The following is a 20,451-nucleotide window of genomic DNA, read 5'->3' as shown; positions in this document are numbered from 1 at the left end:
TTGTCTTTCTATGGAAGTGTTTCAAACATTCATTGAGAGTTCAGGAGCCTGGTTGGCTTGTTTGTGTCTTAGCTGACAATCCCAGGCTAAATCAAATCACCCAGAATTACGGAGAAGTATGGAAACCGTTTATAAATACTCCCCTTCCTTGCAACTTAGTCCTTTATCGGAGATCCCCGGAGCAGATTTACTTTCTTCCCAACAGCACCGCTCCGGCAGAGATCCCACTTCTCAGACCCAAACCGAACACAAACCTGCCACGGGGGGATCGGGGCGGGCTGAGGCTGGGCGGGTCTCGGAGCCGGGGCGGTGCCCAAAGGCATTGCGGCTTGCGTTGGGGTATTTTAGTTGAGCTGCGTCACACAAACATACAAGAAAAATATTATCCTTTTACCTGTTCCTGCTTTCCTTTCCCAGCAAATTCTTGCAAGTCAAGTATTTCCGGTAGTAGCAAGTAGGACTGACACATAGGTAAATACAGGTAGAGGGTGTAAATAAGCTTCTCTCTCTAAAGGAAAAGAAGCTTAGAATTTTGGCTTACAAAGTCCATGGTTAGTTAAGGGACAGTAATGTACATCATTCACAAGTTGGTTCCCTTCCATTTAAATGGCCACCTTAAATTGTGTGGTCTGTTTCTAGGTGATTATCATTAATTAATACCTGGATAATGGCATTTTTGTTGGTGGAGGTTAGCATAGTGTGTTTGAGGATTCAATTCGAAGTCAAACAATTTCCTTCTTAAAATTAATTCAGTGCCAGAATAGTGCAAAAATCTGTGGTGTTATCAGCCACTCCAGCATTCCTCATCAACTGCAGGATTGCTCATACAGCTTTTGTAGCACGTCATAAAGCCTATGTTCCTAGCTGATCAAAGCACCACTTCACAGTGATCCGATGCTGTCAACAAGCAGAGATCCTCCAGGCAGTTGTGGCTGTTTCTTCTTGCTTCTTTTCAGAGGGGAGCATTTGTGGCTCCAATTGTGCCAGCAAGAGGCGCAGCAGGTTTTGCTCAAAGAATACACTTACATTCCAAATGTCTGGCAAAAAAAGGCATTAAAAAGAAAAGAGTTGCATTCAGAGGCTCCTGGAATTGAGGAGCTGATACCTATCTTACTACTCTACACACTCTGGGGCAGAAGACAAGCTGCAAAGCAAATACCTCAGAATGTTTCCAATGAGTTTCCAGTTATCACGCTTATTTCTGCTGTCCAGCCTCACAGCTGCATCAGTAGTACCTTCCCAGCGTCCTTCCCCGTCCCTTGCCTGAAGCAGGAGTACGGGATAGTGCTGGTCCCCTAGCTCCACCGTGAGAGAGGGAGAGAGGTAGGTATAGATGTGGCTCTAGAACTTTCATTAAGGTGTAGACAAGTGTAGAAAATGATCTGCTACCTTTACCCAGTGCATCCAAACTCAGTTAATACACCAATGATCATAATCTCCTGCAGTTTCAGTTGAGGGTTTTTTCCCAGCCGGCTGTCAGGGGCAGGTTTTTATGGAGAGGATTGGAGAAATCACTGGCCCTGACTATCCTACACTTTGTCTCTGCTCCTGCAGCTACAATATCCAAGTAGAAGAGCTTCCTGATCCTGCTGTGAAGACACGCTGAGGAGTGTTGTGCCCCTGTGTTGTCTTTAAGGTAAGGTGAGGTTTATTGCAGTTCATCATAGACTTTATGAGACAGGCCCAGCTTTTTTACTGTGTCTTCTTCAGCCCCTGTTTCACCATGTTAATGCACAGTTGTGTCTCCCTGTGCGTTTCCCGGTTCACTTCTCTGTTTCGTTTTGTCCTTTTAGGTTTCTTTTTTTCTCCCAAAACCTTCCTCTTTGAAAACTGACTGAAACCAATCACTCCCATGTGATGACCCGATAGATTGCCTCAGAACCTCTGCCCTATTCTCACAGCTTCATGCTGGAAAGGCCTGAATATATCAACCGAACAGAGATACTGTGAAATAGTGGCTTCATGGGTATATTTCTGGTAGTGTACCTACTGCATGTACTACTCCTAAGTGGCTACTAGGAAGTTTACTTCTAAAGTACAGTTTTAAGACAACTCCAGCATTCCAGCTAACCTTACAGTCCAGCTTGGATCCAGGCATGCAATTTTATTTTATGGAGCAATTTTCCTAACTTGTCAAGAGTTAAAAGTGGTATGTCAAGGCAACAGATGTCCTGGGCTGATCCTATGAGTGCAGCCAGGCTGTGTGCAGGTCACTACTCCCCTTTGGTATGAGAACACTACCAGGGGTCGGTCACGGTTTTTGCTTTAATTTTCAGCAACTGCAGATTTTGACCGCGGGAGTGAAACCATGTAGAGAAAAGGTTTGTTTTCCCCCAGTAGCGCTTAGCAATTTGTACCAAATTTGCTCTGAAGGGGAGCGCTGTGCGCTGCGGCCCTTGCAGGTTTGCCGTGTTGCGGTCCTGAAGCACCGCGCCGTGGTCAGAGTGCAACGCTGCAAGCGCGGCACATTAGGGTGGTGCTCCTTCGTAACGCTCAGGATTATGCTACTCGACGTGGGTGAATCCTGCCAGCCCCGTTCGACTTCATTTCTCGGGCATTAAACACATAGGTGCCCCTTCTCGCTACCAATTTCCGTTGTTCACGTACTGTAATTAGGTGTGTTTGGTGCGCTGGATTTGGCAGCAGTTGTCCTTTGATATGCTCCCTGAAGAACCGTTCCTGTCTGTGAATGCCTCTGCGTGTGTGCGTGTCTGCCCTTGCTGATGCCCTGGATGCTGCTACTTAAGAGATTTGCTTCTAAGTATGTTGGAAGTAAAGAATGATTTCACAAAAGGAGGAGCAGTGTAGTGAGAATTTTTAATGTTCTTTCATTACAGATCTTTCCAGGTAAGTTAAAACAGTAATACACGGACATTCCTGCTGAATGCTGTGTTTCAGACTTATTTTTTAGTAACTGAACTGAGCTTCTCAGCAGGCAGTTTTGGAAGATACTCCAGTGTGTATGCTAATGGAATTTTAAAAGCAGAGTTAGGTGATCATGGTTTGGGGAGGGTCAGGCTTACCTCGGCAGTTGCTTTATTGTCTGTCTGAATTTATGTAGAAACTCAGAATAACTGAACTGATGTGAGAGTTAATGTATTCCACACAGACTCTGGGAGACCTGGGTGTGTATGGAAATGCAATGCCAAAATCCAGTGTCAGTGTGGATGAAGACCTGTTCTGTCCCTGGAAGGCAAATCATAATGGTAAGGTCTGAATATGGAATTAAATGTGGTCCTTGGCTCTGGGGCTGTGCAGAGGGAATGCCACAGCCTTACCTGGACAGAACAGAACTTTTCACTGTGGGATGTACTTGCATGCTTTACTTGCACGTACTTACATGTAAGGCCACCTAAGAATGAAGAAAGGTAGCCAGGGTAGGCTTAATGCAGTTACGGCTGAGAGCTTTCTTACCATTCTTTCTGACCATTCCCCCATCAATGAATGGATTTAAGAGATCAGCTCTTGGGGACAGCCCGAGGGGGAAAAGTGACACAGTCACCTGCTTACACACCTGCAGTGACTCAAAGGACACCTAAAATATGGTGTTGGATGATGCCTGTAGAGTGTCACTTCTGTGTTGTATTTAACAATGCCCAGCTGTTCTATTTATGGTTCTCATTTGTGTTCTCTGGGATGCAGGTGAAGATTCACACGTGGTGATGGATACTGGATAAATTCCAGCCTGTGCCTCACACCAAGCCTACAATGACATGTTTGTGCAGGCAAGCGTACAGTTACCCAGCTTGGCTACTTGGCTGTTTATGCAATGGAGCTCTGTGGCTTTCTTAGATTTTCCTGGAGTACCTTGAAGCTGGTGAGACAAAACTATTTCACTGCAGAATGTTCATTTTAACAATCAATTGCTACCTTTATGTTACGCTGATTTTCAGAATGGCAAGTGCTACAGGTGCTGTTTAACAGGGAGGAATGCTAACAAAACTGAAAATGTTACGATAACCTCACAGGGTAACTGTAGTTTCTATTGACCTTTGATTTGTTGAATCATTTACTATTTAATTTGCCTTGGTCATAGCTGAGGCTTCCTATTGCAGAGTAATGCCCAGAACTCAGTTCAGTTCTCCAGGAGGAGAACAGAAAGCCAAATGTTCCTGTATTCCAGCTCTCTTTGGAGAACATGGTTTCATAATTAACTAAATTGTTGCTTTAAAACTGATGGGCATTGTTTCTGAGAGGAAGACTGAACCACGCTACAGCAGTATTTGTGAGGGGGGAAAAAAGCCCCTCACTGCTGAGTACAGGGTTCTGGATTTTATTTCGTTTTTTAATGCCTGAACTGCTAAATTAATTACTCTGTAAAATTAGTCAAGATCCAAGACTGAGTTTTGGGAGAAACATTGTACAATGTAATAGCATAATTGTCCCTCTTATCTTTTAGATTAGAACATCCATATATTCCAATTACCTTAATTTACATTCAGAACAAATGCACTTCCTCCTCCCTGCCCAAATTCCTCAGCAATCTGTCTCTCTTGATTACAGAACTTTTCCAAGGGATACAATACTAATGAAAATTGTATTCTACATCAAATATTCATTTGCAAGCAATTTTACCATTCCAAAACAATCCAGGAATTGCATTTAGAATCATTAACTTAATTTAATACATATAAGCACAATAATTCAGTATTTAGATCTCAAACTGCTGAACAGCTTTTGCTGCCAGTGTTGTCCTGCACTTTGTGGAGTTGTCCTGCACTTCCGTGGAGGAAGACGAGTCTGGAGAACTTTCCTGATAAGTGGTGTTAACTACAGGGCAAGGAGAGTTAGGTGGCTCAGTTGTGCATGACAGTGGCGTTTTAACAGCTGCTTACCATATAGCTTGATCAAAAAACCCCTCATTTTTGAGGAGAAAATTTGGAATACTGAGAAAACACTATGAAGGGGGCCAAGGAGAAATTTAACACGTGAAGGTTATAAAAATTATCTTGTCCCCTTTGATAATGGTATCAGTTACACTGGAGCAGGGAATCTCAATCAGTACTAATCTTACACATACCTATTTACCAGGAAGATTGACTGCAGACGATGAGGAAGAAACGTCCCAGCAGCTGTTAAAGTCCTTCAGCTGTACAAAGCTGCCATCTGCCTACAGCATGCTTTATTCATTCCTTCATGAAGTGTATTTTGTTCTTTTAAATAGTGCTGTGAATTCTTGTTTGACTGCAGCTTCTGACTAACACAGGTCCAATGAGAGCAAGTCTGCAGAGCACTGGCATCCCTTCACCCACACCTCAGGTTGTGGTACCAGCTCCTTACTGTATGTGGGGGCATTTACCTGCCCTGTTGTCCCTGTGCCCCTATGGGCTGCTGCTGCTGCACAGCCCGTGCCTGACAAGTTCCTGTTCTCAGCCGTAAGAATTGTTTTCCTGAACAACTGTTTTCTGAGGAACAAGCTTACACATTCAGAGTTCTGGTCCATGTACAGTGGACAACAGATTTTGGAACCAGTTTGCAGTGTTAGAAAAAATATTATTTCCTCTGATATCAACCCCCTTACAATATACACAAACCTCCTCTTTCTTGTATCTCTGACTCTTACATTAGCATTTCAACTTTCTAGAGTAATGTAACTGACAATGAAGTATCTCTCTAAAATGAAGACTCAAAACACTTCAATGTATTTCAGTGATAGTTTATTCACTCACTTATAAACATTATGCAAAGCAGTTAAAAATGCTACTGAAACTTGAAATTCTACAATTTTCAGGAGATTTTGTTTGAAGAAGAAGGAAGGCTAAAATTACTAGCAAAGACTATTCAGTGCTGCCAACCAGCCTCTTAAACCTCAACCTGAACAATTTAAACAGAATTAAAACCATGCTAATTACAAAAACTTACCATGAGGTTCCTTGCAGGGGCTCACAGTTAGTCTTTGGAGGTCCAAGAATACCATTTTAAAGTGTTACTCAGCAGAAGTAGCTGGTAATAGTGCAAGTGCTAAAATGCAAAATTCACAGATGGGACAGTTTGGAGATTATTCTGATTAAGGTGCAGAAAAAAAAATGTAAGCAACTTTTTCAGTGGAATATGAACAAATGTGTGGGATTTCTTTCTCAGCCTGAGTGTTTAGAAACCCTCTTTAAATGAAGCACATTAAGGCACAACTTATTTTTTAATTCTGCAGGTGGAAAACTCAGTCATGCAGTTTTGTCTGCCGTTTAGATGCTCTGCTATTCACAAGCCTCAGTGCGATACAGAGTAATGATTACATAGGTTAAAAACTGTGTAAATATCCATATTCAGACTATTCATAGCTTACAGCACAGTATTTATGGTGTATAGAAAAATACAGACCCAAGACAAAATTCCTCAAGGTCATACCGCAAGTGGAAATAATTGCTAATTTCTGCTCTAACACTGTGCACTTTGTTAAGAAGCTGCCTCCTGTGTGACACCTCTGCACTTGTCATAACTTAGTTCATACTTCATCAGTCCGTGTATATTTACTAGTGCTTTATTCACCTGGAAAGCCCTTCCTCTGACTAGTTTTAACAGGAGTTAACAGCATTCTTCTGGGCTGGAAGTGTGGCAGAAGCCTTTTTCCCATGAGTGGGCTGATCTAAAAACAAATTTAAAACATGCATCCCCACAGGAGATGCTGTGGACAGAAATCCATCGTGACAGCAACTCTTTTTTCCCCCAACCCACTTCTGATAAGGAACTTCAATTGCTAAAAGAACAAGTAACGTTCCTTGGCACAGATGAAATCTGGAGGGAGCTGCTTACCAGTCTAGGTGCAGGCACCCCAAGGTGTGGGACCTGGATTTTAGATCTATGTCACTGCACAGTGCAAGGGTACAGTGGCTTAGAGGTGAGTGTCGGGTATCGATACGTGCTGAGCGGTGGCTCCTTTAGAACCTGCTTATCTGAAACAAACCGAGTGACTGCAAAAAGCTTTACAGAAGTTCATCGCAAAAGGGTAAAATTAATTAACTGCTATGAATTCTTTGCATTCAGGGCTGCAAAACAAAGACACATATTACTTAAATCAGTTTTATTTAAGAATTTCCTACAGTGACAAATCTTATAAAAAGCATCCAAACACGAAACTGCAGCAAACAGCATTCTTATGGATATCTTACAGACAGTGGAACTTCCACCCTGGAGAGGCACACTGAGCTCTAGTGATCTCTGCTAAAAGAGCTACTGCAAAGCAGACCACAAGCTCAATGTTCTCATCACAAACCCCCATCGTCTTCAAGTCACATTACCACACTTACAGATCATTAACAGAAAAAAAAACACACACCATACAGCATTCACAGCAGTTGACATAAGGGAAAAGAAATACAAATATTCCATTTCACATAACACATTCAACTAATTGATTAACTAGGTAGAGAACCCACTTAAAGTCTTCCACATGTGGATGTCCTTTGAATGCAATAAACACTCGTACATTATCTGCTACCATTGCTCTCCGCACACTCTCTCACCAAAGCCACAGGATTGAGAGACATCTCGCCAAGTCAAATAAAATCCCATTAATGCACCACCAGGTCTCTGCATGCGCTCGCTCCTTTATCTCGCACATACCAGCCCTCTCATGCCTCGGCACCACCACCAATCCCACACATGGTTTCAAAAGTTCAAACAGCCTTCTGGTTCCATCTCACAGCCTTGCGTTCACAGCGTTGATACGACTCCATGAAATAAAGAGTAGCGGATAAAAATGGAACACCCACCGTCTAAGACGCAGCATGTGCAGTGTGATGAAGTATTCTTGGATGAGAAAGCATGTAGACAGAAGTATTCCTAAGGCAGAATATTTACAGCACTGCTTTCAATGAAGTGCTTCTTCCATATACATTTGAAATGAGATGAACTGCGGAGATTAAATGAAGCCTTCATATCGTACTTTAGTATGGAGGGGAGACAGTGTTAAAAAAAACAAACACAAACAAACAGAAACGACACTGTGTTCTCCAATGGGGCGCTTGGAGAGTCTTATGGTGGGAGCAAATTAAAAACAAGAGGGAGAGAATGCTGTTTCTGACCAATGGTTCCATTTTGAACATGCAAAGAATTCAGGTAGCCAGGAAACAAACGGATAAAGTGTTACAGTAGAAACATTTCCTATTGACTGTAGTGTTAGTTCACCTATCGGGCAAACAGCAGTCCACTTCCAAACATTCAGAATTCCAACTAGATATGTAACAAAACTTAGAAAATTCCTTTTACCTTTCTTTTCTTTTTCTTTTTTTTTTCCTTTTTTTTTTTTAGAAAAGAAAAATGTCAAAAATACTGCTGAATATACTGCACACTGAACAAATTCATTTGGAAAACTTTAGTATATATGTAATTTACAGTATACTTACCATGAGTTAGAAAAATTTGATTTCCCACCATAGAGTCAGTAACAGAGCCCACTGCGTCTACATTCCCCAGCCTGACGACTTGGAATCCATGCTTGAACCAAAGCCTCCGTTAAACCCACTGCTGGAGCCTGGGTTTGAGGCTGAGCCCCAGCCTATTGCTGCCCCCGAGTTGGACCCTCCGTACGAGTTGCTGCCTGAACTAAAGCCCTGGTTCTGCTCCCGCTGCATGTTGCCCTGAGGCTGGTTGTTTCCCGAGGGCCCTGACTGATTCTGCTGGCTGGCCAGCATGCCCATCATCCCCCAGCTGCTCTGCAGGGCCGCCTGTGCTGCTGCCATCATGGCAGGGTTGATGCTGAAGGCCCCAAAGTTCATACCCCCGCCCATGTTGCTGCCCTGGTTGTTGCCCAGTCCTCCCCCACCTCCTCTGCTGTTACCAAACCCTCCCTGATTCCCAAACCCTCCCGGGTTACCACCGAATCTTCCACCTCTCTCTAACTGTCTACTGCTATTGTGCTTAGGTTCAGCATTGGATATATGTACGCTGATTCCTTTAATGATCAAGTCCTCTCCACAAAGAGACTGGGCAACCTATAAGAAATAAGGGATGGATTAAATGTATGTTAGATGTCCTTTTTTTCAAAAATGATCAGTACAAGACAAAACACAAAACATCCCCTACGATTCTGAGCAGATACTTATCCTGCAAAGAAAGCATATGCAGGTACTTAATTCAAATTGAAGCGATTTAGCATTGCATTCATCACTACACTAACTGCAGTATAAAATCGTGTCTATACAGCTGCATCTGTAAGTGTAATCTCAGTCCATTCAATAAATCAGATCAACCTGATAGTTCTGTAATACTCAAGACGGCAGACAAGTAAGCATTTCATGTGTAGTTCCAGAAACCACACTTTATCATGCTACTAAAATGTAGTCTGTGAAGTTAAAATATTTTAAGACTTACCTGATCATCTGCAAATGTAACAAAAGCAAAAGCTCGGAAGGGTTTAGGAATGAAGACATCTACCACTTCCCCATACTGGGCAAAGAACTGTTGGAGTTCATCTGCCGTCATGTCCTCGGTGCAGCGTCCAACAAACACCTTTCTGCTGCGCAAAGGTTCGTCGGGACTTTGCTGGAGAGAGTTGAAGGAAGAAACTATCACAGCTATAGTCCTTGAGAACTGAGTTACAGGATGGTAAATGATACTCCTAATCTAGTCTGTTCTGAGGGCTGCTGATGGAAGAAACTTTGAGATTGCAAATTTAAGACTTATAATAAATAAATTTTAAATATTCTAAAAGAATTTCATGCTCCAAGAACATGGCTGCACCTTAGTACAGGTGAGGGGGAAGAGCCACAAAAAAATGAGCATGGGAGCAACACACAGGGATGGTGACAAGGCCACTCCTGAAGAACACTTTTTTGTAATAATTGCATACAGAGACAACAATAGAAGTTACAGGTTCAGTTTGGAACTCAAAGACTTGTTCTGCTCTTCCCCAAAGTAGTTATTCCATCTGCTTTATTCTGCATTTATTCATGCAATAGGCAAGTTAAGCAGGTACTGCTGGACATCAAACACAGATTTCTATCTGTACTTCATTCCCCCACATAAAAAACTATTTTCCCAACATTTCAATTACTTCCAGCTCACCCACCTCCTCCCTGTTTTCCTTCCTTGCTCTTGCTTGTTCATTCACAGTAAAGGCATATCCGAGAGCAGACAGTTAATCTGTGCAGCTGCTCTCCTTTAACGCAGCTGATGAAGAGGTGCGCTTGGCGTATTTGGTACAAATAAAACCAGCAGTAAATCCCAAAGTACCTTAGAGTTGGGAAGTTTGCAGTCACACCATCTTCCATCAATCATGTGCCGCTGAGACATTACTTTCACCTGGGTTTCGTAATCCGTGAACCGAACAAACCCAAAACCCTTTGAGTGGCCTGTCTTAATATCCTTCTTAACCTAGGTGGAAAAAACCCAAAACCAACCATTAGTACGAAGCACGCTGTTACTGAATGAATATGGTAAAAATCTGTTTGAGAGTTCATCAGTCTCATAACCATTCTTATCACAGGAACCTCTAATTCCTTAACATCTCCCAAAATTAACAGGCTCATGGAAAAAAGACACCCTTAGGAAGAAACACGGCTTCTGATCTTGTCTAAGTTTATAAAGCTCCTTTGTTTCTACTTGCTTTCTCAGGAGCCTGGTATCTACCCAATATCCCTCCTTACTTGAGCTGCAAACGGATTTTACCTGCACCATCAGAACTTCTCCAAAGGTACTGAAATACTCCTTTAAGTCCTGTTCAGTCGTTTTCCAGGGAAGACCCAAGACTATTAAATCTGAAGTCTTCTGTACTGCTCGTTTCACTTTCACAGCTGATGATGCATCGGTTTCATCCATTTTTCTCTTATTATCTGAATATAAAAAAGTACATTAGACATCTTCAGCTTTGGAAATTGACCCACTAACTATGAACTGCATGGTGTTAAATTATAACCCACGATGATAAAGAGTACAGACTGCATGAGACACACACCAGCCGTTGAGAGCTAACTGGAACACATATCTCACTGCCCTGAACCGAAGCCAGTCCACAGTCAAGTCCTCCCCTAAAGCACAATTTGACCCAGTTAGTTCTGCATTAATTTACTTAAGTATTATCCAGCAACGTTCACAGTCCTATGAGGTGGAGAAAACATAACCTTTTAAAAGACTACATCACTAGCAATTTACTTGCTTCTCCTCTTTTTTTTTGTGGGGGTGGAGCAGGGTGGTCAGGTTTCTCCTTTCATGAGCATTTCTAAACAGTACCTCTGACCAAACCATGTGCCTTGAGGAGAAGCATCTGTTAGTACAGAGATTACAGTCTTTGAAGGCCTATAGGAGGCTATCCTTCAAGGATAACACAAGACTTTGTCATTAAAGTACTCGTTTAGGTAGAGTGTTAAAAAAATTAGAAAGTCAATGGGGTCAAACCTACTGGGCAGGACAGACACCCGAATAAATCATTGATCTCAGTGAATCAGAGAGTTCAAGAGTAACAATGTTGCTATGTTAGATCAGCAGTGACTCAGACCTTAAAAAAAGCAGCCTTGCACAGAGAACCGAAGCCACGAGGACAAACCTTTGGGATAATTCACGACGTAGACGAGGTTTCCCCAGCCGGCCTCGGGGGCGTGCAGAACGCCCTCGACCAGCCGGACTCCCCGCATGCACTGCGACACTGGGTTCCTGTAACGCAGCCCGCACGCCCCGGGGAACTGCGCCGTCACCGTGGACAACAGCACCGTGCCGTCGTCCTCCGACGGGATTTCGATGGGCTCATCGTTCTCGTCCTCCGTCACCCGGATATACTCCGACATCTTCGCTGGAAGTTACTGAAGTACAAAAGGGGTAAAGCAGGCGTAAGCGACCACCCTATCCCCCCTGACTTGGCTTTCATCTTCCTCGCCCGGAGGCACGAGTCTCTCTGTATTTATTACACAACACGGGGCACCGGAACGCGCCATTCATCAACGCTAAAGCCTCCGGCCCTTGCCGTATACCTCGGCCCGTCCTGGAACGGCGGAGGTACCAACAGCGACCGGTCCCCGAGCACAGCAGAAATTCCCAGGGGCGCCACAGGCTTCCCCCGCGGAGCCGGGAGCACAGCACCGCTCGGCCTCGCCGCCTGCCGGGCCCGCCCGAACCCGCGACCTCCAGATGCGGCTCCACCCGCCCCAGCACCGCGGGCAGCCGGGCCGGTTCCCACCCGGCCCCGCGCCCCGCTCACCGGCCAGGGAAGGGAGCGACGTCCCGAGGACCCCTCGGCACCGCCTCCACCGCACTCCACCCGCCGCCGCACAAAATGGCGGCCGCGGCCCCTCAAAGGCCGGGCCGGGCCGCGGGCTGAACCATTCCAGGCGGCAGAGGGGGGCCGAACTGCGGCGGGAGACTCGGGACGCGGGAGAACGTGGAGCTCCGGCCGTACCCCAGCGCGCGCTCCCGCTCTCGGCCGGATATCGGGCGGCGCTCTCGAAGCCGGCGACGGCAGTGCTCCGAGCCGCGCTCCCCCAGGTCTGGGGCCGGTGGTGCGGCCCTGTCCGCGCCTGCGCGAGCGCGGGAGCTGCCGGGAGCCGGAGTCGTCCCGGACCGGTCGGAGAGGGCGGTAGTGACCGAGCTCCGACTTGGGAGTAGGAATGAGGCCTCAGGTCGGTCCCGCGTAGCTCGCCCGGAGCAGCCGTTAATAAAGACAAGCCTTGCTAAAGCTCGGCGACGCCTCTCTCCCGTCTTCGCTACCAGAAGGAACGAGCGCACCACATTAAAAAAAACCCCAAAACCCAAAAAAAAAAAAAAAAAAAAAAAAAAAAAAAAAAAAAAAAATAATAATAAACTCCATCCAAAACCGAAAACAAAACCACCAAAACCCAAACCTGATCACCTGGCGTGTTCAGCATGGAGAAGAATGATGGGAAACCTCATCGCAACCTACATCTTCCTCGTGAGGGGGAGCGGAGGGGTAGCTCCGATCTCTGCTCTCTGCGACCGGTGGCAGGACCCGAAGGAACGGCTGGAGGTGTGTCAGGGGAGGTTTAGGCAAATATATCGGAAAAAGATGCTTCCCCCAGAGGATGGTCGGGCGCTAAACAGGGTCCCAGGGCAGTGATCACGGTCCCAAGGCTGCCGGAACTCAAGGCTCTCAGGGACAGAGTGGGATTGTTGTGGTGTGCTGTGCAGGAGTTGGACTGGATGATACTATGGGTCCCTTCCCACTTCAGAAGATTCTGTGATTTCTAGAAAACAACAACAAGCAACCAGATAAAGCAATCAAAAAAGCCCCAAACAAACAAAAAACAACCAAAAACCCCTCCAATAACTTAAGGGTAAAACAAGCCAATCACAGTCCCCACAAACTCTTCTAACAAGGCCTAGGTAGTGGAGTAGTGTTTCCAGGGAAAACGAGGGGTCTCCGCCCCTGGGGAGAACTTTCCTGGGATTCATCTGAAGTGTACCTAGGGCTCTTCCAGTTGTGAAGGAGGAGACTCCACATGCTTTTGAAGATCTGTTTTTCACAGAACTGGATAGAAGAGGATGGAAACATTAGAGATGGAATCATTTGTTATCAGCATCACTCTGGCAGTACTGGCATTGAACATTGTAAGTTGGAAAAGGACACAAACCATCTCACCAGCAGAGGCGTGTGAGCGATACTCGCTGGGGCATCTTGGCACTTGAACAGCCTCATTTTGCACTGGGTAGGAAGAATTGATCCAACATGCCTCTGCAGATCTTACGCAGGTATTCCCTGAGGATCGTGGGAAGAATTATATTAACCAGGCTGACAAATGTAGAGTTTCATGGTTGGTCATTTCTATATATCATACTTGTCTAGTCAGACACTGTCCCCAACAGCTGTTTCATTGCTCAGAATCAAAGTCTTCATTAATTTCTCAAGATCTTTGGGGGTTTTTTGTGCCTCTCCCCCATTTACTGCCCTGCTCACTGAGCTTGTATAAAACAATCTTGCAGAATTGATAGAAGTTTAAAAAAGCTGGCTAGTAGTTCTAGCCCTGTCCTTTAATACCCAGTGTTTGCTCTAACTTGGCTTAATTTTCTCTAAACCCAATTTCCCCTTACTTAATTGAAAAACTTAATGGTTATATCTTGTTATACAGTGTTATAAACATCTGAACACCAAAGCCAGTAAGCAACACTCACGTTCTTACTGCTGCTTTTCTGCCTCACAAAAAAAAGTTTAGAGGAGCTCATCTGCCCAGGTTTTCCTGAGCTGCTATCACAGGAAGGACCAGGCTGTGAGCAAGAGAACCACACAGAGAGGAAAAACACTAGTGGCAAGAAAATGGTATTTTCCACCTGCTCTTGTCTCTTTTATAAGGTTAACCATATGCTTTCAGTAGCATCACCCTCTAGGTAAACACTCAATTTATTTTTATTTTTTTTACTTTGCAGTGATAATACTAAAAAGCTATACATTAATAACTATTCCACGGTTTTAGTCTGTCATTTTCCATCTGGATAATTGCCATTCCACATCTCCAACTTATTTTATTCTGGTCTTTAGTAGTGGGCTTGTCTGGTTTGTAAGTCACATTAGCCAGGGGTCACACCAGAGACACCTGTAAAGCAATCAGTGTTACAAGGTCTATATGAACAGGAAGCCACACAAGGTTGACATTAGCAGAGCTGTTGAAGTCCTGCCTGCCATCATCATACCAAAAGTGCATAGAAAAAAGTGTACTGCAGAGCTTTCTCTAACCAGCTCAGCAAATCAACCTGTGGACTGTACTATACTATTATAAGGAAAATAATTTTACCACCTTTTTCTCCCCTCATCTGCTCCTTTGTGGCACTCATCCTGTCTCTGTCCTCAGTATCCTTCTAGCTTGTCCTTCTTTGCACTTGTCTCCAAAAACAAACAAAGAAGCAACCTCACCAGAACAAACAAACAAAAAACAAAGCAAAAAACCCCATCAAACAGAGAAACCCCCATAAAAATAAAGGGCTATTGGTAAGGACAGACTAACTCTACTGCTTAGAAAAGGTTAATCCACTACCTTGCATTAATGGCTTCTGCTGAGAGTATTTAAGACTCTCATTTTAGATATCTTCAAGTGCAAAAATTGGCTCCCAGCAACACTGAAGCTCAGTTCGTCTATGCCAGTGTGACTTGAGACTCAGTCTTACCATTTATTTACCATTTTTCAACAGCATTCTGAGAGGACCTGACTAGACACAGGCTAACAAGAGAAAGTAATGCTCCTGAAATGCCTACATTTTCTAGTGATCCACAATGTACATCCCAAAGCCAGTTGTGGTGTTGCCAAGTCAGCATGGAGACAGCCAGCGTCATTTGAATGTGCGGTGAGGACGGAGTGGTAATCCCAGCGCGTCAACATTACCTGCTGCACAATTTTCACTCGGAGTTTAGCATAGTGCTGTTGAAGAGGTTGTCATGGTGCTGAGCCAGAGCAACCTCCATCTCACACAGCATCTGGTGGTAATTTCACTAATGAGCAAAGTAAGCACCAGTCTTGGATTAGATTTCATGCAGGTAAAAGTTTGACGAGAGCAGGGAGCTCTCTGCTGGCTGTAAAACGGAGGTAAAGAAGGACAATTAGCCATAAGAGACTTCTGCCCCAAAATCTTCTTCCTCAGTTTTGGCAACAAACAAGCTTAGAATTAAGCAAATATCACTATCCCTTTTCTGTGTGAATCGGGATTCTTGCAGCACTTTCAGTCTGTTATTTTGCATTATGATTTGGTTTAAGTTAAGCAATTAACAGTAGCATTGCTCTTGAAGTTAGTACACCAGCAGGCATAAACTAGTTAATTCACCAATTCCCTTACACTGACAATTCCAAGGGCCCATGGGTGCAGACAAATAAAATATGTGGTACTAGCCATCATGTATATTGACTTAAGTGTGCCCGCAGGCACAAAACAAAATGCAATACAATAACTATTTGTTGCTCTAGGTTAAGTGTACTCATGGGTACAGGCAAACTCAGTGTAATGATCAGCTGTTCACCCTCCCAGAAGCACTTGGGATGAAAAACAACATCAGTGGGCACCTAAATACAAGCTCCTGATACAAAAACACCATGCAGCTGTGGGTACTGAAAAACTTGAAATGCCTGGGCCTATTCCTAATCACAGCGCAGTAAAAGACAGGAGAATTTAATGAATAATGGTGTATCAGTGTAGTCAGATTGTAGACAGCCTGATTTTGTCATTAGTTAATGAATCTGACCTTTGGTCCTTACTCAGTGGAAGTCTTTTTATTTTCCCCCACAACATGAAGTGTCTCAGAATAATGCAGGAATATAAGGAGGATGAACAGTTTCTCCATAAATATCTACCATAATTAGAGCTTTCTATTCACAAGGAAGTTATTAACGTAAAAATTTACTCACGCCCAGCAGTCTAAAACAACTACTAAAGACAAGTTTCCCTGAAACAAAATAAGTAGTTTTCACCCACATAAAGTACCTGGAAAGATCACTTAGTCCGTGGTACTCACACTCCTCCTAATTCCCTCAGTTAAGACAACACTTAAGACTTCATTATAGTGCCTGAAATATTTTTAAGCAATTTTACCATGATCCTATCAAATGATTTTTCCAATTATCTCATTTCTAATCCATCTGGGATAGTTTAGTCCTGTTTCGTAAAGAGGAAGAGTTTCTGCATTCCTTTTGGTTCATATCCTTATTTATTTAACTCTTCCAAACTAGGTTAGAACAGGTGATGTGTTTTTTAAACTCTAAGCAAACACAATGAAAACCAGATATTTTTTTAGAGGTTTGGCTCTTCTGAGGTTCCAAAAGAGGTCAGAGGCTCAGTCTGGGTCCTTTCAGCCCTAGTTGCTATTTTTGCAGCTGGTTGGAGTCCATGTCACTGGAACTCCAGGGCTCATTAGCCAGGTGTGGTGGATGCCCTGGCTGCTACTCAGCAAACAAAAGGACTGGCCTGGCTGAGAGCTCTGGTAGAAACTAAGAATCTTCTGCAGTTAATGGAAACTCAAATGGTGACAAAAAGGCCCCTCTGAGCTCCAAAGCCGCTCCTGGCATTGGCCTGCTGGCTCCTACCTTTGCGAGCTGCGAAGAGTTCCAAACAGTGGGGATTATGTGCCATGTCCACCCTCTTGTTTGAGTGATACCTGTGGGAACTATCAAATGTTAGCATCTTGCACAGAAAATGCAAAATTCACATTGCTCTGTTTTGATTGGCAGAGTTAGATCGTACCATCTTCAAGTCATCTCCCTTGCCTTTCTAGAGCATTCAGTAGCAGAGCCTGGGAAGAATTTCTCCCTGTGATTCACAGAGGTATCTAGTCAGTTCCCAGAGCTCAGTTCCCAGTGCTGGTGTGCCAGGCATCTTCTAAAGGAATTTGATGCCTTGTACAGTGGTACTGGACATGGGATTCAGAGACTCTTTGTGGCTAGATTCTATAGTAACTCCCAGCATGTAAAAGTGTGAACTTCCATTGGTGTAGGTTGGCATAAACGAAAGGATAAAATCCACAGACTGGGAACTGGTCCATAAAATTGCATGTGTTGGTGTGTGACAGGTTCTAAATACTGAATACAAACATTGGAATTTACACAGAGGGTTGGAAACAGACTCCTTCAAAAGCCACAGGTGGCTTGGGTAAGGTGTAGCAGCTATTTCTGTAACACGTGGAATAGTGTGAAGGACAGCTTTGGCAGGATCTGTTCACAAGCTGTTTTGTCTACTTTCCCTTCTATGTTTTTTACCTTTTCTGCTTTTCTCTCAAGGACAGGGCAGACAGTTTGCGTATTCTTTTGCTGGTTTTGAATGATGCACATTGAAGCAAGAGCTGAAGGATAAGACAAAGACTCTTTTTAAAATAGTTAGGCTTTAGTGCCTGGTGATATTTTTTCGAAATACATTTACTGAAGATTTATGTAAAATCTATCTTTTGTCTACTTAAAATATCTCAAATGGATGTACAGGTCAAAATTTAATGCATATGGCTTTTCATTATTTTAAATCATTTGCAATATAAATGATTTACAATGACATCAGACCTTTGTTCTTTGGCTGTCCACCATAAATTGAGGCCCACCCAAATTTCGAACCTTAGCTGCGTTTCTGCATTCCCTGCGCCAGTATCTGTAATCTCAGATCTGCGATCCTTCATGTATATGACTTTCAACAAGGAAAGGAAGGGAACACATAATTTGCCTTAATACAGGTAATTTTGAAAGAGAAGTAAGACCTTTACATGAGAAATAGTTGACATCCGCATAAAGGGGAGAGCTAATGCTTGTAGAAGTGAAAGTCATCCTTGATGAGGGTGGTGCGAGCTACCGATCAACCAAACGTGACCAAATGAACTTTTTGTGTAGTTGAAACTGCCAGAGGTGATCGACTTCTATCTTTCTGAATTTTTTCATGTCTTCTTTTTGACCATAAATTTATAATGCATTTAATTAATCCTGTTCTGGCCAGTAATGTTGTAGGTAACTACTTGAAAACTGAGGTAGTAGGATAAGCCAGGCTCCCCAGGGTCATTGTGCAAGCCCATAGTGAAAAACCTTGGTGACACCTGACACCCAGAGTTGTGCTGTCATGACAAACTTGCTCCTAACAACCATAAAAATTTTGAAACACTCAGAGTTTTTGAAATGCCTTGTGAAAACTGCATTCATTGTCATGTTTGCAAGTTGTCCTATGACAGTTAATGTATACAGACCTTTGGATCCATCACAGCCTATATTTGAAGCCTTCTCAGCTCAGTAGTTTCTGAAAATTGCTGCCACCAAACAGCTCTTCTGTGGCTGCACTACAAGAATTAAGCCCTGAATTCAGCCCAGTTTCTCATCCGTGGATGTCATCCCAAAACCCATGACATCAAGACTCTGCCACACCTCTTATTTCTACTCATGAAACTGAAAGACACTTAAATCTGAAACAAACATTGTATTTTTGCAAACTGCCCATACCATTTAGCCTTCATGCAACCCCCTTTCTGCTCTGTCACAGGATGGATTTCTGTTTTCACTGTTTCATGCGTTATTGCTCATGCATGTAGTTTTAAGTATACCTCCGAAATTTGACCTGCCTGAAGAATTGTAGCAATTCTGGGCCCTATTGCAAATGACAGCAATATCCTAAGGGGAATCCTACTGCTGACATTCATGCTGTCTGTGCAGTCCTCTAGGTATAAGAGTGTCTGACACGGCCCATTTCTCTCTCTTTGCTGTCTTTCCTACAGTGTTCGTCCTTAACAAAAAAAAGCACCGCCAGCAATCTTAACCCTTAAGTCAGAGCAGGGTCAGATGTTGTGGTGGGCCTGCATATGCTTTCCGGCATTCGAGTTTTCAGTGGCTTTACCACGATGAGGTCCAATGAGAAAATTCCAGTGTAGTCCTGGTTTATGTGCAGGAGCACAGAGGAGAGCAAAAGCTTTTAGTATCTTGGGAAGTAGTTAGGGATTAAGGCCAAAGAAAGGACAGTCATGTCAATTACATCCTAAACAAAGAAAATTCAAGTGAAAGTCCTGGCTCCTGCGCTGCTTCTGGGCTGGCAAATGTTCACAGTTTCCTTGGCAGATGCTGCTGAAAGCTAATGGACCCATTTAGATCCCTTCCCATACACCTTGGCATCAGTTTGACCATTCTGAGGGAGGCGTGGTGGGAGTCTGATAATTCAGCATTTTTTTCTGAAATGAAATTAGGGAATACATTCAGTATTTTAAGATCTCTGATGCTCTCTTGTCAGGAATCTCCACTGAACACAGCGCTTCATTCCAGATGTGGCTGAGGGAAGAAAACTTAATGCAAAGTGCAAGGCTGACACCTGGAGGGACTGCGAGAGGCAAATGGGGAGCCTGCAGCAGCCATGCATCCTGCAACACAGCTGAGTAGGGAACTCTCAGAGGGGGTGGCAGATCCCAGGATTTGAAAATACGCTTTTCTAGTGGAGGGATGCTTTTAATATGTTTCCGATTCCCCTTCTTCAACAATAAAGAAAAATACGGATTTTTATTTCGGATTTTCCATGCCTATTTTTAGGAGTAGAGAAGAAACACAGGAGCTGTGACTTAATTATTCACTTCTTCCATGCTCAGAAATATTTGGATCAAAACTTACCTTGGTCAATAAGCTACTACAAATAATGCAAGGTTATTTATTCTGTTGGTTGGTCTAATATATTTGAATTGTTGTGGATCAGACTTCCCACTGCTTTGCCATTTGCTTAACTCTGTGTTGAGTTTCTGAAACACAGACTGGCAGAGCAATTCCTGCTGTCAAAGCTGCCACTGGAAGATTTGGCATTAGGTAGTTTTCACATCTGGGTCTGCCAGCACCCGTGCTAAGGCTTTTCCTGAAGCTGATCCTAATCAAGGAAGGCAAGGCAACTTGTGGGACAAAGTCTTCATGCTTTTCGAAGTTTGCTTTCCGGCCTGGCAGTCACTCTTTCATAACACTTGTTCAAATCTTTTCAGTAACTTCTCTTCGCTGCCAGGAATTATCTCAGTATTAGTGAATGCTTGTTTTGCTTGATTTAATTTTAGAATATGTTAATAACTCAGTTATTTACGGTTTTGGCATTACCATACATTTAGTA

The 20,451-nt window shown here is 43.7% G+C and overlaps 1 protein-coding gene and 1 long non-coding RNA gene across 3 annotated transcripts in view; one reads left to right on the top strand and one right to left on the bottom strand.

Annotated features, from left to right (window-relative positions):
- Positions 1–7,003: 7,003 nt before the first annotated feature.
- On the bottom strand, positions 7,004–12,418 carry TARDBP (TAR DNA binding protein). 2 transcript variants are annotated; one of them, XM_066202877.1, is made up of 6 exons: positions 12,326–12,418; positions 11,480–11,732; positions 10,606–10,769; positions 10,171–10,311; positions 9,310–9,480; positions 7,004–8,930 (listed from the first exon to the last, which is right to left on the bottom strand). In XM_066202877.1, the coding sequence occupies exons 2-6, from the start codon at positions 11,715–11,717 to the stop codon at positions 8,400–8,402; spliced, it is 1,245 nt and encodes a 414-aa protein (XP_066058974.1). In that variant the 5' UTR covers positions 11,718–11,732; positions 12,326–12,418; the 3' UTR covers positions 7,004–8,399. The 2 variants fall into 2 exon arrangements, with proteins under 2 accessions (XP_066058974.1, XP_066058973.1); XM_066202876.1 differs by lacking the exon at positions 12,326–12,418 and adding an exon at positions 12,128–12,212.
- Positions 12,260–20,451, top strand: part of LOC136300455 (uncharacterized) — a 38,495-nt gene continuing 30,303 nt past the window's right edge. Inside the window, exons 1-2 of the long non-coding RNA XR_010723691.1 lie at positions 12,260–13,632; positions 19,603–19,744. This is a non-coding gene — a long non-coding RNA (uncharacterized lncRNA). The remainder of the gene's footprint in view (positions 13,633–19,602; positions 19,745–20,451) is intronic.

Source organism: Chamaea fasciata, unplaced genomic scaffold (genome assembly GCF_029207755.1).
Source record: "Chamaea fasciata isolate MVZ Bird 193981 ecotype frontalis unplaced genomic scaffold, bChaFas1.0.hap1 SCAF_23, whole genome shotgun sequence".
NCBI lineage: Eukaryota > Metazoa > Chordata > Aves > Passeriformes > Sylviidae > Chamaea > Chamaea fasciata.
This window is presented reverse-complemented; position numbering and strand designations above follow the sequence as displayed.

Bases quoted from the DNA above. Each gene is read 5' to 3' on its own strand.
- TARDBP (XM_066202877.1), bottom strand. From the start codon at position 11,717: ATGTCGGAGTATATCCGGGTGACGGAGGACGAGAACGATGAGCCCATC. The intron at 10,770-11,479 runs GTTTGTCCTCGT...TTTTATATTCAG, and splicing joins CGTCGTGAATTATCCCAAAG to ATAATAAGAGAAAAATGGAT. The intron at 8,931-9,309 runs GTAAGTCTTAAA...TATTTCTTATAG, and splicing joins TTACATTTGCAGATGATCAG to GTTGCCCAGTCTCTTTGTGG.